Here is a 17,254-nt window from a genome sequence, read left to right on the forward strand (position 1 = left end):
TTTTGATTTGGGGGGAAGTTATAAGACATCATAACAAGGATACAATTTTCTTTAGGAAAAGGACGGAACAAACTTGGTAAGTGATTCGCTCCAGTAGACGTTGAAAGGATGATCATGATTTCCAGTCCAACATGTAAGAATTGTATAAAAGCCAGAGACTCTGCTCACAGAAAGTCTCAGAACCTGTCAATCCCTCAGACATGGACCAATTCACTCAGCTTGCTATCCCAGACCTGCTATTGCTGACTCCCTTTCCTTGGGATAAAGGCAACCCTCATTACTCCTCTGAAAAGAAAGAATCGACAGAATGGATGCTCAAATATGGTGTCTTTTCCGACCATAGACGCGATCGACTGAACACCATTAATATTGAACTCTTTGGCGCATATACATATCCCTATGCCGATGCTGAGGCACTGCGTATTGTTACCGACTTTGTAATGATTCTCTTTGCCCTGGACGAATTTACAGACCTTCAGGATCAAGATGGAGCCAAGGCAACTAGCGATATATTCGTCAATGCGCTCAATGGAGTGTCTGGCAATGACAACTCCCCAATAGCATTGTTCACTAAAGAGTACGTCAGGCATGCATAGATATATATTATCAATCTCTAAACTTCTCCTGCATAGTTTCATGGCACGCCTTTCTCGAATTGCTTCTCCAGAAGTCCGCGAGAGGTTTGTGACCCATTGCAGTGCATATATCGATGCCTGCACGCGTGAGGCAGGCTGGCGTGCAACTAACAAGATACCGTCCTTCGAGGAATATACTCACCTGCGACGCGACAACGGAGGTGCCCAGACTACCTTTGACCTCATTGAGGCAGTGCTTGGAGTTACACTCCGAGTCCCTGCAGACGTTTTTGAAGACCCAAACTTCCAGCTTTTACATTGTTCCATGAACGACATGATATGCTTGGCTAATGTGCAGTATAACACTTATGGCATTTCACAAGCTAATTTCATTATTATAATAGGACATATACTCGTACCCCATGGAGATTGCCGACGGAATCGAGCAAGTCAATGCTATCACGACTATCAAGCACGAGAAGGCTATTTCGCCACAAGAAGCTGTGGATTTCGTTACAGACCACTACAAGAAGCTCATAGAAATCGTTGATTCGTGCAAGCAGAATATTCGCTCGTTCGGTCCGGAGGTTGATGATGCCATTCACAAGTACATATACGGGATGGAGCAACAGGTGTATGGATACATAGTTTGGTGCTTCAGCACGCCAAGGTACTTTGGAAAGGAGTGCGAGGAAGTGAGGCACACGTTGACTATGAAGGTGATGCAGCGAAGTCTGTAGATTAAATAATGTATTAGAAAGTAGAACTACATATGATTTAGTAGAATGATTGGTTAAAATGATTAGTTGTATGGAATCAGTATCTTGCCAAATAGTCTGTAGGTATTTTCACACAGCAATTGTGTCCGACCTCCATACGAGCCCCTTACCAGCGAAGTCGTCAAATACCCCGAGCCCCCTCAACACGTATCAAAACGTGCACCTGCCAGTGCACTCAAAGAATGTAAGAAGTCGTTTAAGATTCAACAGGGCTCTGCTTTCCCAATTCTTTCTCTGTCCTCGTCTCTCTTGTTCATTTGTAGTATGAATTTTGATACTGAGAAATTTCTAACTGGGGCGACAATGTCAAGCCTTCTTCGACCAGCCAAGAGTATGCAAACCAAACAGGAACAACCTACTTCTCTAACAGGAAATTTATTCCATTTATCAAGGTATTTTGGAATGTCGATCACTCTTCTCACGACTACTTGTCTTCTTTGAACCATCATCATGGCTGATCCCGCAACTCAATCAAATTATCTTTCTATTGCTACTCAACATGTTGCCCTGGATTGGACACTAGATTTCAATCAGAAGATTATCTCTGGTTCTGCAACGCATAGGCTGACCATCATAGATGAAGAAGTAAAAGAAGTAGTGTTAGTCATTATTCGCTCACATAGGGACTTTCTTATATATTTTGACAACACTTTGTTCTCGCTTATGTAGTTTTGATTCTGGAGGACTGGATATCATATCAACTGAGGTAGCAGGAAATGAAGTTCTGGTAAGCCTTGTTCATCCCTCGTCCTCGACCAAGGAGATATTTACTGATGCCTGCTTATAATACAGTTCAAGCTGGACGAAAGGCATCTAGTTATGGGCTCAGCTCTCCATATCCCATTCTCTGAGCCAATTCACAAAGGCGCAAATGTTGAGGTCAAGATAACGTATAAGACCGCTGCTGATGCGGTAGCTCTCCAGTTCCTGGATAAAGAGTAGTAATCCACACGTTCGCCTACAAAATAACGATCTTATTTCAGATGCATATAGTCAGACTCAAGGGAAGAAGTTCCCATATTTGTTCAGCCAGTGTCAGCCTATATATGCTCGGACCATGGCTCCCTTGCAAGGTCTTCTGTTCAAATTTAGTCCATAGTCTTTGCTTTAACGTTTGCTCTTTCGTCTAGATACTCCGTCTCTCAAGATTGTAAGAGTCATAATACGCAGTATTCATAAATACGACTCTTACAATATGATAGACATACAGCGCGAAAGTTACTTCGGTGCTGCCGGTTCTGATGTCAGCTATCCGCGTGTCTCCACCTCCGCAGGGCCCTCCTCACGATGGCAAAGTAATAGGGAAGGATGTCGTGACCTATTCCTACAACCAAGTCTGCACTTTCGACACAAATATCACGGAAGACGAGGAGTAATCTAACGCGTTCTTATACTATTCCACAGCCTACACCGATCCCTTCCTACCTCATTGCGATTGCCTCTGGTGATGTTCGCTTCAGACCCTTCCCACGAGAACGGGGAAAAGACTGGACAAGTGGAATCTGGGCCGAGCCTGAGTTGATTGACGCTGCGTATTGGGAATTCAGTGCAGATACGAATAGATTCCTTGCAGCGGAGGAAAAGATAGTTGTACCATACAAATTTGGTGTTTATGACCTTCTTGTCCTTCCGCCGTCATTTCCTTATGGTGGCATGGTGAGTCATTATCTTGATTTTCATGGATATAATAGAGTGACCTAGATAAAGGAAAATGCTTGTCTCTCGTTTCTCACTCCAAGTGAGGGTTCAGTATAATAGATATCGTGTTGACCGATTCTCTAACCAATCATTAACAGCACTCTTAACTGGGGATAGAACACTAGTCGACGTAGTAGTCCACGAACTAACACATTCTTGGTTCGGAAACGGCGTCACGTACGTACCGTCCAACTCTAACACATCTCTGAGAGACGTGCATACAGTCACTCATGAACAGATGTTTCATTGAAGGCACACCCATGCATCCCATTTCTGGCTAAACGAAGGATGGACAACATATATCGAGCGACTCCTTCAACAGGTCCTACACTCTCCAGCTCATCGCGGATTCTCATATTTGATCGGATATAAAGCCCTATTGCGTTCTTTGGAAGAATTCGCGACGAGGCCGAGGTACCAGCGCATGGTTATTGATTTTGAGAAGGGTGAAGACCCGGATGACGCGTATAGTAGGGTGCCGTATGAGAAGGGGTCGAACCTTTTGTTGCATCTAGGTAAGATCTGACCTATCCATTAGCAGCTGATCAATGGAAGAAATTAACCGATGTGAATTTAAACTTTTTCTAGAGAGGGTACTCGGTGGACTTGACGTCTTTCTGCCATACATAAGGGACTATGTCAATACCTTCATGGGCAAAAGTATCGATACAGATACCTGGAAGAAGCACCTGTACGCCTACTGGAGTAAGCGTGATAGCAGTAAAGTAGAAGTACTCGATCGCGTTGATTGGAACGTAAGTTCGTTCATTTTAGGTACATCTAAGTTGTATTTAGGAATTCATTTAGGGATGGTTCTTTGGCGAAGGCCTAACCCTCCCAGTAGAGATGGAGTACGACACAACACTCGCACAACAAGCATACGAACTAGCAGCGCGTTGGGATTCTTCAAGGGATAAAGACGTCTCAACCCTCGACTTCAAGTCTAGCGACCTCGAGAACTTCGATACCAACCAGAAAAGTAAATATTTAATCATTCACTCGAACGCAAATAAATAGGCTACTAACTTATCGTTGTAACAATAAATAGTCGTCTTCCTCGAACGTCTCCAAATCTACCCCCCACTCCCACCTTCGCACCTAACCCACCTCAGCACACTCTACTCCCTCCGCTCAACTCAAAACACAGAAATCCGCTATCGTTTCTACGAACTCGCACTTCTCCACCCCGAAGCTTCACCAGAAAACGCGAAAATCATTGCGCAGGAAGCTGCGAAGTGGATTGTAGGAGAAGACGGAAGTGGTGTGTTGAAGGGAAGGATGAAGTTTTGTAGACCTGTTTTCAGGGCTGTGAGTCGTGCGGATGAGGAGGTTGCGAGGAGTGTGTTTGGGAGGTGGAGGGGGGCGTTTCATCCGATTGCGAGGAGGTTGATTGAGAAGGTGAGGATGTTTTTTTTGTTTACTTATGAATATTGAATGTTTATATATGCTGATGCTTTGTAGGATCTTGGGCTTGTCTAGGATAACGAATCGAGTAAACGATATGATCAGACGGACGAAGTATATCATACTATATGTAAAGTTAAGATGAAGAAATCAAACTGTATATGTATACGTATGCCAAACGAAACAAGAATATACTCTACAACACCACTACTTGAAATCACCCCACAAATCCCCAAACACATCGTCCTTCTTCTGTGTACTCGTCGCAGGCGCAGCAGAGAACGACGATGCTCCACCAAATAAGTCATTCTTACCCGTACCATTCCCGACGGTAGGATTCGCACCCCAAACATTCTGCGTCTCAAACAAGCTTTGCGTGCTATTCTGCTGAGTAACTACGGGTGCCACCACACCAGTAGTCGCGGTGTTAGGAGTAGGTGAAGTTTGGAAACCACCCCAAACGTCAGGCTGGACAGGTGCAGCCGGGGGTGCCCAGCCAGATTGAGCACCCCACATCGCAGTACCTGTCGTTCCCATCATTGATATTGATTGTGGTTGTGGTTGAGTTTGCTGGGCAGCTGCTGCTACTGCCTGGGTAGGTTGACCCCATTGAGAGGCGGAGGAAGTGCTGAATTGCCCAAAGGCGGCGTTTGAGGGGGCAGTGGCTGATGAGGGTGTGGAAGAGGAAAAGAGGGAGAGGATGTCGTTCTTGACGTCTTTCTTCGGTGCTTGCTGCTGTGAGGCTGGTGGAGTGGGAGCGTGGAAGTCGAGAGAGAATAGGTCGTTCTGCGGTTCAGACGCCGCAGGTTTCGTCGCTTCCGTTTCTGTTGCTTTCGGTTGTTGTGCAGCAACAGTGGCTTGGACAGGTTGAGCGGCTGGAGGACGACCAGCGATAGAAGCTGAGAGTAGACGGTGAGGTTGAGGTTGACGGGAGGTTACTGGTAGAGAGGTTGGTGGTGGGGAAGCTACACCTCCTTGGATAGGTACAGGAGAATCGGTGGGAGTAATGGTGCTGGCTTGCGCTAGTGTTTCTTCTGCACTTTCGAGGATTGATGGGTCGATGGGAGGGGGACCGTCTCGAGCCCATCGTCTGGATTCGTATTTTGATCGGATGAAGGATTCTAATTTACTAGAACGAATTATGGGTTAGTGGATATGAACTCTTTAGAAAATGGTTAGGGTGTGTACTTACTGTTCTGGAGGAACGTGTCCTGGACGAAGATGTGCTTCCCAATACAGGTTTGCACGATGGTTACCCCACTTTTGAATGGACTGTACAATTTTGTCGTATCAAATTACTGTTAGCTGCATATCAACGAAATAAGTTACTCACCTCCATCTGCTCTGGATTCCAAGTATCAAGGTCAACCGATTTGACCTTACTGATATGTGTGCCCATGCTCCGGTGGATGCCAGAACAACGGATACAGATGAATACACCTCTGCACAAATAAATACGGAAATTTCAGTTCATCAGAGTGGCGTAGGATAGTAGTGAAGGTATATGACGTACATGTTCCATGATGCCCAGCGAGCATCTGAAGTCAGATAGTAATGTCATTACGAGTTTACATTCGTCGAGTAGGCATTTGTGAGAAGTACCTTGTCTTTTGCAATCCGCACAAGTCTTGTTACCTGGCTGCTTTACGAGCTCGCGCAAGATGCGAGCGTGCTTTTCCGTCGTGGCCTTGTCTTGTCTATACGCCATTGTCGTTGATGGACTCGTGAGGTGATGAACGTTGGAGGAAGAGAAGGTAGAGAACTGGTGCGGCGGCGGCAGTGTGCGGCACGGGAGATCAGATTTCACAGATTTGCAAGACACGCGAGGACAAGGTGTGACGAAAGCACTCGGATACGAACGCGCTGCACTTTGTACTTTCGCTTCATCCACTTACATTATCGAAACCTACACATAGGATTCCAGGAAAAAAATGTCCTCAGCGGCGGCTCGTGCAGAAGCGCGTAGAAAAGCAATCCTAAGCAGAGGCAATGATAGGTTGAACAGGCTTACGAACTCTGCGCGGGGTGAGGATAATCCTGTGTACGCTCATGTCGGTGAGTACATCCGATTACACGTATATAGTAGATATATTTCTGATAAAACGAAAACCTTGATAGATGTACCACCACGAAAAGCACCTACAACAGAGACTTTCGTAGGCGAAGAAACGATCATGCCAACTCCACCTGCTCGTCCGAGTCCTAGTCCCGCTCCAGCTCCTCCCGCATCTTCACATCCTCACGCTGGTGCAACCAACCAAAATGAATCTGGTCCTTCCGCTTGGACCACAGAGCAACAACAAGAATTCATGCGTGCGCTCATGTCTGCGCCAGATCGCAGCAGCAGTGGACCTGGCTCCGCACCTTCACATCCCTTTGGTGCCCCAACTGAACCAGGCTCTGAAGCTCCAGATGACCCGATGGCCGCGTTAATGAACGCTCTTGCTCAAATGACTGGTCAAGCGCCTCCTAACATGGGTGGTCCAGGCGCAATGAATATGAATATCCCAGGGATGGACCCGACAACAATGAATATGAATATGAATATGAATATCGGTCCTCGACCTCGATCGTTATACTCAAAACTCCGCCCTTTACTTCACTTACTCGCTTCGTGGACCTTACTCGCGTTTTTCGCGTTCTTCATGGAGCCTAAGGAGTTTGACTCCGTACATGGTTCCCGAGCGACTTTGAGTACTACTCTGAGTACTTGGGATAGGTGGGCGGAGTTGGGGTGGAAGAGTACGAGGAGGCCGTTTGGTGTGCAGCCTGTTGTACGTCCCCCTTTCGTTTTTGTTTTCGTTTTCTTTCTTCTTGCTTGCTTGCTTGGTGTGGTGGGGGTTCTAACGAGGTATATGTTTATGTCTATTGTAGCCGTTTTTCTGGGCCTTCGTAACTCTCCAGCTAATCCTACACTCAATTCAACTCTTTACAAAAGCTGTAAGTTACAACTTCAACCACAACTCGACGTTTCACTAATAATTTAACTTTTATTTAATTAGGATCCAATTCAACCGCCAACCCTACTAGCGATGGCCCTCCCAATCTTACCACCACAATGGAGGTCATTAGTCACGAACGTACTCGTTTATTTACGTATGATTGGGATATTGCTTGATGATGTTGCTGGAGTTGTTGTTGGTGTGGGGGTTTTGATTTGGGTTGCTGCTTGGGTGAGTGGGGGGTAGTAGGAGCGTACTGTGAATTCTTTTTGTTCGTAGGGGTATTCCTTCATTCTTGTTTAACTTCTTTAAGCAAGAATCAATTATTTATGCATGCAACTTCAAATCAAATCTTTCCCGTGTTTCGTAAATTAGTTGACGTGTAAGCCGTTATGGATAGATACACAACACAGTCCCATCTACTATTAATGACTACGGCAAAGCAGCTGCAACGCCCTTCCTCCCTGCTATCTCTTCCGGCGGTGGTACTTGTGCAGACCGTACCTTGGGTGTTGGAATGACAGGCTCCTTCCCGGCAACTCGACGCTCAGCTTTGAAAGCTTGCCACCGCTCACCACCCGCACGGGACATGAGGTCCTCAAAGATTGCTGTTGACCATTTGTCTGATACGTTTAGGGTGGATTTCGTGCCGTTTTCTTTTCGAGTCAAGCAAAAATCAAGAATCTCAGTAAATCGGGAATCGGGGTACGAGGGAAGGATACGATGGTTGGGTTAAAGTTGTGAGAGGAAGGGACGTACTGAATTCGAGGAGCAGTTCAGCTGGCCATTTATCACCTAATGAACGTGGAATTTTCTCGATCTGGATAGCGAGGTCGGGGTTTGCGTAACGTATTCGGGGGAGGTCTTCTTTGATGAAATGTCTAATCCATCCAAATCATACCGAACCACACCAAATCACAGCAAAGGTAGAAACACACAAAAAACACAGTTAAATTAGTTAAAAATTTAGAAACAGAAAGAGAAAGCGGAAAGGGCGTACCGAGCACCGAAATGGTCGTTCCGGGAAGCGAGGGTGAGTTTGAGAGACTTGAGGGGGGGGAGTTGGGGTTTGGGTGATTGGTTGAGGGATTTGAGGATTTGGGAGAGGCGTGAGGGACCTGGCAATGCCTTTGATCGAGGCATCCTTTCCTTATATTTAGAGGTAACCAGCTCAACAAGGAGGAAAGCAGAGGTTTGAAGGTGAAGGTCACTGAAGGAGTTGTTCAGACAGACTCGAAAATGCGTTGGTTGCCACGTGACCGAACTTGCCTTAATTCAGCAACAACCTTTGGGATGAAAGCCTGTTTACGCTCTCTGTGCACGCCACGATGACGGACGTAGATATGGCTGATGAGGATTCACTCGTGCGGAGGCGCTCTAGGCGCGCCACTGCAGGAAACAGGTGCGGAGTTGTCTTTGATTTTTATCTGATTTGATAAAGTAACATGGAGGATTGTAGGATGGAAGCTGCGCTTGCGGAGATGGCAGCTTTGCACCCGGAGCCTGAGTTAGAGGCGGATGATAAAGACTTCACTGATGCTAAAGGTACGCACCTCTCTATCCCTTCGAACGATTAAAAGTAATAATGAGAATGCACGAATAGATGAAGACGAAATCTTTGATTCTGACTTCCAGAGCACGGACGAAGAAGATGTACAAGATGAAGACGTCGTGGCGGAGAAGGAAATCGCTGCAGAGGAGAAGCAAGCTCGTAAAGTACGTTCATATAGCCTTCGTTACACCTGTTCCACAAGAATGCTCATGTTCATTAAAGTCAGCGCGTCAACGTGTAACTCGAGCTCTCGAAACACGAAAACCCGCTCCTACAGCTAGCTCGTCAAACAAAGCCGATGTAGGGACTAGAACACCGTCAATTCCTAAACGAAAAGAGAGACCTTCGACTCATCGCTCACTTGACGCCACCACCCGTGAATCACTCACAAAACGCAAAAGTCGAAGACAAAGCACGATTCTGAGCTCTCAAATCCTCAATTCGCGTCTCAAAGACGCGGAAGAACGTCGAGCTCTACTACCCAAACGACCTAAAGAAGTAACAGTAATGTACACCCAGGCTGAGCTTTTGGCGAGGGCGCTTGATACAGAGGAGGGGAATATCGTTTCGCATCGGAATTATTTGGAGGAGGAAGAGGAGAAGAGGAGACGGGCGAAGGTAGTTAGGCAGAAGTTGAGTGGTCCTGTGTTGAGTTGGGTTAGTAAGTTGGAGGATGAGGTGGTACCTGTGGAGGGGCCGTCTATGCCGCCGTTTGCGGTGCATGCTACTACTGGTGCAAATGGGCCACAGGGGTATTCTAGTACCCAGAACGTATCAAGCAATACAGGTACAGGCGGACAACAACATGATGCAACATCCGTGCCGGACTCCTACACCTCGCCTTTCACGAACCTACAAACGTTACCACAATCTCAATCACATTCACCTCCCTCAAAGACCGAAAAGGTAAACAAGAGTTACCTCGAACATAGGGTGGATGAAGGGCAACCCAAACCTGGTTGGAGCGAGACGATGACAGCGGTATTTGGATCACATGTGAATTGGGAGGAGGTGAAGGTGTATACAGGGAAGCATCGCCCGCTTTGTACGTTATTTTCCTTATCCTCATCTGACAATGCTCACTCACATTTATCCTATTTCATTCATTAGCGCGACCAGTCGATAAATGTCCAATTACAGGCAGCACTGCGATCTACCGCGACCCACGATCTGGTGTACCTTTTGCGAACGTCGAGGCGTATAAGACTTTGTCACGCCTACTGACACACCAGTATGTATGGAACGACGAATTACGTTGTTACACAGCCGATGAGAAGGCTGCACAGCTTGAGCCGGAAATAGACGAGGCGGTAGACGAGACGACGCCGCCGGATGATTCTGCTACCCCCAGTTGACGAGGCTTGTTCGCGGACTCCTATCTTATACCTTCTCTTTTTTATTATGACTTGGATGTATCAATAAAATTAATGGGTGTAATGCACTATTGTACCTCATTTGATACCGCAGCAACATTTGAATCCTTTCCATTTACGTAATCAATATACACCCTGAGAGTTAACCATCATCATGATGCTAGGAAAACCAAGGACTGATAGACCTGTGCAAGAAAGCGCCCCGGCTAATACATATATTCCTTCCCTTTCCTCCACGTCCCTCTATGATCCCTTTTGACACTTCCACTGCTTGGAGAGGGTCCCGCTCGTTCTTGTTTCCGTTCCGTTGAAGGCCTGCTGTCTGTTGGTCGATTCTTAGATAGCGATGGCGGCCAATTTTAATGAGACCTTCCTCGAGAGCTTGTCTGATGCTGACTTGATGTTAATGTGCGCGTTTAACTCGACTATTGACCCGAATTGTTTGTGTTTGCTTTCTGGTGGGGGACCTGAAGTACGTGAATCATTTCCGTTAGCCTGTTCTTTTACTGACATGAAGGAAAAACTGTAGATGAACACGGACATCGGTGGTCCTGGAGTACGCATTTCCTTCTACCTGCAAGCTCTCTTCCTAGGTCAGTGTTTGTTACATACGTCATCTCGACTCGACCCTGACTGACAGAATTCAATGTCCCATATACGTGTAGCTCTCCTTGCTGCGCGCTCAGGATCACTCGAAGAGATCTCAGGCGCACTATACACGTTAATAGCGACGAACGTCTCAATGGCTATAACATCTCTCATCCTAGGCTTCCAAGCTCAACGCGGGATCAGTTTACAAGACGCTATCGTCGTCTTCTACCTCCTCGCCGGTTCCTGGCTCGCGATTTTCCTCTCCCTCCCCTCCTATAATCGATTCGTCAAGAGCGATACGACGTTACAAGTTTTAACGATTCTACATTCGTATATCGTTTTTGCGTTTATCATTGCGGTGCTGATTACAGCGAGGACGTTTGGCTCGACTCCGAGGTGTAATCCCCATGCTGTTGGGGTGATTTTTAGTCATTTTCCGGCGTTGCCGAAGGGAAGGGTCGTTGCGATTGTGTTTGCGTGTTGTGTTACGTGTGTTTATACGGTTTTGAGTGTTGTGGATTATTATAAGGTTTTTAGGAGGAGGGAGAGGAGGAGGGTGGAGAAGGAGAAAGAGAAGGAGAAAGAGGCGAGGGAGGAGGCGAAATTGAAGAATGCGGTTGCGGGGGAGGAGGTGACGGATGAAAGGGATACCAGTAATCCTGGGATGATTGTTGCGAGGACGAGTCAACTCCTTCCTCCTGATTTGGAATGTGGTGTCGTTAATCTGGGACCGTCAATCTCGGCGTCGGCGTCATCGTCTGATGCTACCGCTGCAAGTTCTACTCGGGGACGAAACCCCGGCACTCGACAGAGGAATAGTAGGAGGAGGAGAGGAGCCAAAGAACGACACTACGCGAACTCATCAACCTCAGAATCAAACCACCCTCCTTCTGAAGAACAGCAACAAGCCTTCGTCACAGGTGTTCAAGGTAGCCTCGTAATCGAGATAATCGTAATCGTAGTCCTCTGGATGTTATTCGTTCTCAACACTGAACTCGTCATCAAGTATAATCATTTCAATAGTGGAGAAGATGGGGATGGTGGGGACGACGTGTGGGGATTTGGTCAGATCTTACCTATGTTTCTTGTGTTGCTTCCTTTTGTCCAATTGGTGAAGGCTTTTAGGAAGTGGAAGTTTGGGAAGAGGGATCATAGGACGAGGAAGCACAGGAAACCGAGGGTGTTACATGGACATGGACATGGACACGGGCATGGACATCATCACCTTCATTCCCATCATTCTCATCCTCATCACTATCAGCATGGAACCGGACATGGACATAGACACGGACATACGCACCACACCCCAGGGATGGGATTCTTCCCCTCCGCTTTTCCATTCTTCCACCACGCTACTGGTCCTGCGAACAACCCACTTGGAAACCAACCTTCTGCGCGGATTTCTTTGAATTCTGTGCATTCGAGTTCGCAGCTGGGTCAGGATCGGCGTGAGGATCGAACTGGTTCGCGTGGAAGCTTGGATTTGAGTGTGGTAGGGTCTCCTGCTGTAGCTGGCGCACCGTCGATTAATTCCTCCTCCTCGTCTTCCTCGTCATCTTCTGGTGACGACCCGACTGGCAGTCGATCGAGCGTTAAGGAAGAAGACGTTACCGAAGCTCATTGTGGATGTCCCAGAGTCGATTAGCTCGTCGTTGTCGTCTTCGTCTTCCAGTGAGGTTCCGACTGGTAGCGGATCGAGTGTTCAGGAAGAAGACATCACCTATTACTGAAGCTATCATAGGTCGACTGGACGACATTCTGAGGGTTTTCAAGCTTTCGAGGCTTGACAGTTCCCAACGACGTTATGTATCACGATTTTTTCCTTGCGATATCACTGTATTTTGTTGCATTTGTATGTATACCTATTTTTGGCTCCTGTCGTCATTGCCTATCCTCACTTTTGTTTGTTTGCTATACTACTGTTACTATCCTACAATTCTCACGACATATGTAGATCTACTGTATTCTTGTACTTGTATAACTCAGCATCTGTATACCAGAGTTCCGATACAACCATTGGAGACCTTGACTAAATGCATACATGTGATTTTTGGGTTTATAAGGACGCGTCGCGTCAACGTGACGAGTTTCGCGTCCTTGCACCCGACGCTCACCATGCCTGTATTTGCACCGGGGACGATGCGCCCGACATCAACAACAACAAATTGGTCTTCGACACGTCCAAACTCATCTATCCCCTTCTCCAGACCTGTTACAGCTCAATCACGGCCGCGTACCGCCCAATCGACGCGTCCCGGAACCGCGGCGCAGCGTCCAACGACGGCTGCGTCGTCGCACCATGACGGTACTTTTGTAGTTGCTGTACTTGAGTGTCGTGGAATTGGTCGTGAGATTGGTATTGCTGCTATGGATAAGGAGACGGGGCAGGTGGACTTGATACAGGCAACCGAAACTTGTTCTCTATCGGGTCTTCGTTGTCTGACTGACTGAGCAATGTTCCTGATGTTTCTGTAGCTGACTGATTGTCAGACATATGTCAAGACGCTGCATCACTTGCATCTGCACTACCCGACAACTGTGCTTGTTCCTGATACTTTCTTGACTAACGTCGATTCGTCTACGACGCTCTCTTCTGCGAGGGCAAGGCAATCGACGAGTAGTCCTCCTGTGCTGGTTCAGTGTATCCAAGAAGAATTCCCGGGCGCCTCTATCGAACCTGTTTTAAGAAAGTATTGGAATGAGGAATATGGTATATTGCTTACTTTTGCTTGGTATTCCCTTTGACATTTTTATCACTGGACTAGGCCTCCAATTTATAAATCAACTATGTGCCGACAACGAAGACAGAGCTGCTACTCTTTTAGCTGCTTCATCGAAGTGAGCGAGACACAGCAGCAGCCGGATTGTTGTCAAACCTTCAGTTCTTTCTTTGCAGGTATTACGCCCTTTCAGCCGCATGCGCACTATTCAAGTACGCGGAAATGAGACTAAATACTCGTTATTCTGCACATTCTCTTCGGATTCGCTATACGCCCGTAGAAGGTACTATGCTAATAGACAATGACAGCGCGAAGAACTTGGAACTGGCTGGCAATATGCTCAGTAGGAAGTCTCCTCACTCGTTGTTTGGGTGATTATCTGGTAATTTGTGGATATATGCGCGCCTTTTCCTGACTTGTGTTAGGATTCTTAACCATACATGGACTGCTATGGGCTCCAGACTCCTGAGGGTCAACTTGCTCGCACCGATTACTGGTATGCTCTCGATGAACCGCTCTTTATTAGAGGAGCATTGGTACTAGATTGGAATTCCTTCACTTTTTTTAGCGCATGATGCTATTGAAGCTCGTCTGGATGCTGTAGAAGAGCTTGTACAAACAGAAGATAAATTCTCCGCAATTAAAGACGCGCTTCGTACTGTCAACAAACTGGACCTGGACAAACTAATTTCTTCGGTCAATGCCTAGCCAGCTCATTTCGGTTTCATACTCGATAATTTGTCGCTGACTTACTGAATGTCATGTAGCTCGCTGCTTCGGAAGCTCGTACGTCGAATGGATCGAAAGCTGCGTCTTCGCGCGTGTCGCAGATGCTACAGCTGCGCAGTGTGATTAGGAATATCCCTGTTGTCCGTGATGCGGTTAAAGGTTGTCGCTCCCGCTTGTTGGAGATTGTGTGCGATGTAAGTCAAGCTACTACTGGCATCATATTGTGATCGAATTCACTGAGCTTCTACTGCTAGATGCTGTCCGACGAAAGGATTGAGCATATAGAGAGTTTGATTACACGGAGTTTGAATGACGATGCGATGTTATACAAGGTATGTCTTCTGTACATCGATATCATGTATTTGTAGGTCAATGCTCTGCAAGGGCGCTGGACTGACCGCGGTGAATGCGCGGGTTTACGCCCTCAAGGTGAGCTCAAATGAAATTTCGATAGCGATGTGTCAACTGCGTTGAACATCTTGCCGCTGTAGGCGAATCAAAATTGCCTTCTCGATGTGGCGCGTGAGACGTACAAAGAAAATATATCCGACATATTCCAGTTGAATCGCGACTTGAGCGAACAACACGGTCTTCCCTTACAACTTATTCATCAAGAACACGGTTTTGCCTTCACACTGAAGAACAGCGAGCTTGAAGAGGCGGGATTGACGGAGCTTCCGAAGTGCTTTATTAATGCGACGGCGAGAAAGGGAAAGTGGTTTTTTGAGAGTATGGATCTGGTATGGTTGTCACTTCTGTTGCGAGTACGATTCTAACTGAACTCATGGTTTCTTAAAGAAAAAGAGAAACGCAAGGATGAAGGATGCTTTGGACGAGACTCTTCTGCTAACTGACAAGTGCGTTTTCAGTTCCGCATGAACTCCCTCAGAGGTATAACAGAGTACTATCCAGAACAATCAAGGAGATCGTGGCTGAAGTGATGGTGGACGCGGGTGCTTTGTACAAGTCGTCTGAAGCGGCAAGTATCACTATAATGAGGGAAGAGAAGAGGTTCTTGCTTACACCTGGGCTCTAGATTGCGTTGCTTGACATGCTGTGGTCCTTTGTGCATGCATCAATACGTGAGTCTTGCCTTCTTCTGTTCTCATTTTAAATTTATGTAAAGGCCTTCACAGTCCAGAATTATGGTATGTCTTCGTCCTCGGTGGACACCACCCACATACTTATCTGCATCACAGTGAGGCCGGAATTTACCGGCACTCTTGCCATCAAGGCTGGTCGTCATCCGACTCTTGAGAAGGTGCAGTCCGCGGGAGCTCTTGTAGCGAATGATGTATATTGCTGTGAAGCATCGTCTTTTCAATTAATCCAAGGACCGAAGTGAGTACAAGATTTGAACAGCGCTTTATGTCTTACGAATTAAAATTTAGTATGTCTGGTAAGTCCATTCTCTGGCTATATGTAGGAGTGTGACATGGAAGCGGAATCCCAAGGGAAAAGTACGTACCTGCGTCAGGTTGCGCTTCTGACCGTCATGGCGATGTGTGGATGCTTTGTTCCAGCGGAATACGCCAGCTTCAAGTAAGTCTATTAATTTTTATGTAAAACATACACATTGATAGAACTCTCTTAACCCAGGATCCATGACTGTCTGCTCACGAGACTCTCAAATGACGACGATATCGAACGTAATCTTAGCACGTTTGCAGAAGAGATGTCTTCATCGGCGATGATCCTCGGTTAGCCTGATCTCCAATCACTTGACCTACCGAGAAACTGAGAAGTCTTTTTCTCGTGTCAAGGCCTTGCATCTGGGGATTCATTGATAATTGTCGACGAGCTCGGTCGTGGCACGTCACCGAGAGAAGGTGTAGGCATCGCTCATGCCATTGCCGAACGTCTGTGTAAATCTAAGGTTCGTTGGTCATTTATTCACTGGACTTGTCGAATTATTTTAATGACTTTTGCAGGCATACGTATTCTTCGCAACGTAAGTAAATAGTCCACTGCTCTTTCGAACGTGCAGATAGTAAATGAATTTCCGCAACAGACACTTTAGCGAATTAGCTGTTACGCTTTCTCGTCAGCCGTCAGTTGTCAAGTAAGTTCTGTGTTTTCGCTGCGTATGGGTCTAGTACTCAACGGCTTCAGTCTTCATTTATCAGTGCAGGTTCGGATCATCATCATCCCAGGCCAAAAAAATTGCCACGACTGATGGATAGACAAACAGAAATCAAGACCCTCGTCTTCAAGCATGGGATTATCGTTCCGCTACAAGTAAAATAAGGATGAATTCTCTGAGTATCCCTCACTAACGCCTGCTTTTCAGAGTCGTTGATGGTGCCCCAGACAATATCGAACATTATGGTACTATCCATTATTCCATATATTGCCGTGAAACTGAATGTGCTAACGTTAACCAAACCATCAACAATAGGACTGGAACTAGCTCGACTTGCTGACTTGCCAGAGGATGTTCTTACGGAAGCTCGGAGAGTTTCTTCGCGCCTCTCGGAGATGGAGACGAATAATAAGCAACAATGTGAAGGAAATCAAGTGGCTATTCGTCGGAAAGCAATGCTTCGAGTAAATCATATTCCTTTGCCTCTACCTGGACAAATGATCTTCGTCTATATTATTCTGACTTGGAAACATTATTTGGAACAGCTTCGTACACAGTTAACGCAAGCATTGCATCACTCTGCGTTGCCGGAGCTGGAGCTTGTGGAGCACTTAGCACGGTTGCAACGCGAGGTTGCGAGTGTGTTGCGTGGGACTCTCTCGTTTGATGAAACGGCTTCTTCTTCTGCTTCGCCTGGCAAGGAATAATGGCTGCTTGGGGATCGTTTCTTTGCTGCACCGTCCCTTCGAGCAATGTACAATGCTGGTCCTCATTTTCTGGCTGTCTCGTCCTGCTGTCTCGCTGTCAT

General features: G+C 46.7%; 8 protein-coding genes across 8 annotated transcripts; 6 read left to right on the plus strand and 2 right to left on the minus strand.

Moving 5' to 3' along the window:
- Positions 1-200: 200 nt before the first annotated feature.
- On the plus strand, positions 201-1,315 carry FOMMEDRAFT_82079 (terpenoid synthase; the record flags this gene model as incomplete). Its single annotated transcript, XM_007266037.1, has 3 exons — positions 201-577; positions 633-927; positions 980-1,315. The coding sequence occupies 3 exons, from the start codon at positions 201-203 to the stop codon at positions 1,313-1,315; spliced, it is 1,008 nt and encodes a 335-aa protein (XP_007266099.1).
- A 489-nt stretch (positions 1,316-1,804) lies between these two features.
- Positions 1,805-4,486, plus strand: FOMMEDRAFT_83411 (leukotriene-A4 hydrolase; the record flags this gene model as incomplete). Its single annotated transcript, XM_007266038.1, has 13 exons — positions 1,805-1,953; positions 2,024-2,081; positions 2,147-2,295; positions 2,348-2,427; positions 2,485-2,504; positions 2,557-2,688; positions 2,759-3,010; positions 3,062-3,092; positions 3,151-3,229; positions 3,305-3,567; positions 3,641-3,807; positions 3,860-4,031; positions 4,101-4,486. 13 exons carry the CDS (start codon positions 1,805-1,807, stop codon positions 4,484-4,486), a joined length of 1,938 nt encoding a protein of 645 aa, XP_007266100.1.
- A 1,158-nt stretch (positions 4,487-5,644) lies between these two features.
- FOMMEDRAFT_83742 (Arf GTPase activating protein) lies at positions 5,645-6,164 on the minus strand (the record flags this gene model as incomplete). The annotated part of the gene is made up of 4 exons (XM_007266039.1): positions 5,645-5,728; positions 5,790-5,898; positions 5,970-5,994; positions 6,059-6,164. The coding sequence occupies 4 exons, from the start codon at positions 6,162-6,164 to the stop codon at positions 5,645-5,647; spliced, it is 324 nt and encodes a 107-aa protein (XP_007266101.1).
- A 223-nt stretch (positions 6,165-6,387) lies between these two features.
- On the plus strand, positions 6,388-7,701 carry FOMMEDRAFT_155641 (uncharacterized protein; the record flags this gene model as incomplete). The annotated part of the gene is made up of 5 exons (XM_007266040.1): positions 6,388-6,511; positions 6,575-7,230; positions 7,331-7,396; positions 7,459-7,629; positions 7,678-7,701. The coding sequence occupies 5 exons, from the start codon at positions 6,388-6,390 to the stop codon at positions 7,699-7,701; spliced, it is 1,041 nt and encodes a 346-aa protein (XP_007266102.1).
- Positions 7,702-7,830: 129 nt separating this feature from the next.
- On the minus strand, positions 7,831-8,541 carry FOMMEDRAFT_83782 (uncharacterized protein; the record flags this gene model as incomplete). Its single annotated transcript, XM_007266041.1, has 3 exons — positions 7,831-8,054; positions 8,158-8,279; positions 8,399-8,541. 3 exons carry the CDS (start codon positions 8,539-8,541, stop codon positions 7,831-7,833), a joined length of 489 nt encoding a protein of 162 aa, XP_007266103.1.
- A 184-nt stretch (positions 8,542-8,725) lies between these two features.
- FOMMEDRAFT_140434 (YL1-domain-containing protein) lies at positions 8,726-10,389 on the plus strand (the record flags this gene model as incomplete). The annotated part of the gene is made up of 5 exons (XM_007266042.1): positions 8,726-8,800; positions 8,858-8,943; positions 9,002-9,114; positions 9,173-9,995; positions 10,061-10,389. Coding segments are annotated over 5 exons (1,342 nt in total), but the record flags the coding sequence as incomplete, so codon positions are not given.
- A 219-nt stretch (positions 10,390-10,608) lies between these two features.
- On the plus strand, positions 10,609-12,890 carry FOMMEDRAFT_167675 (uncharacterized protein). Its single transcript, XM_007266043.1, has 4 exons — positions 10,609-10,795; positions 10,853-10,916; positions 10,989-12,494; positions 12,550-12,890. Exons 1-4 carry the CDS (start codon positions 10,670-10,672, stop codon positions 12,642-12,644), a joined length of 1,791 nt encoding a protein of 596 aa, XP_007266105.1. The 5' UTR covers positions 10,609-10,669; the 3' UTR covers positions 12,645-12,890.
- Positions 12,891-13,053: 163 nt separating this feature from the next.
- Positions 13,054-17,153, plus strand: FOMMEDRAFT_83663 (uncharacterized protein; the record flags this gene model as incomplete). Its single annotated transcript, XM_007266044.1, has 26 exons — positions 13,054-13,302; positions 13,390-13,624; positions 13,680-13,752; positions 13,811-14,005; positions 14,060-14,130; positions 14,203-14,330; positions 14,402-14,557; positions 14,618-14,695; positions 14,748-14,792; positions 14,855-15,103; positions 15,162-15,220; positions 15,276-15,346; positions 15,373-15,374; positions 15,400-15,445; positions 15,563-15,704; positions 15,755-15,762; positions 15,818-15,905; positions 15,963-16,063; positions 16,127-16,239; positions 16,295-16,314; positions 16,375-16,425; positions 16,476-16,494; positions 16,555-16,601; positions 16,654-16,691; positions 16,762-16,910; positions 16,992-17,153. 26 exons carry the CDS (start codon positions 13,054-13,056, stop codon positions 17,151-17,153), a joined length of 2,595 nt encoding a protein of 864 aa, XP_007266106.1.
- Positions 17,154-17,254: the final 101 nt, after the last annotated feature.

This window comes from Fomitiporia mediterranea (assembly GCF_000271605.1).
Source record: "Fomitiporia mediterranea MF3/22 unplaced genomic scaffold FOMMEscaffold_5, whole genome shotgun sequence".
Lineage (NCBI taxonomy): Eukaryota > Fungi > Basidiomycota > Agaricomycetes > Hymenochaetales > Hymenochaetaceae > Fomitiporia > Fomitiporia mediterranea.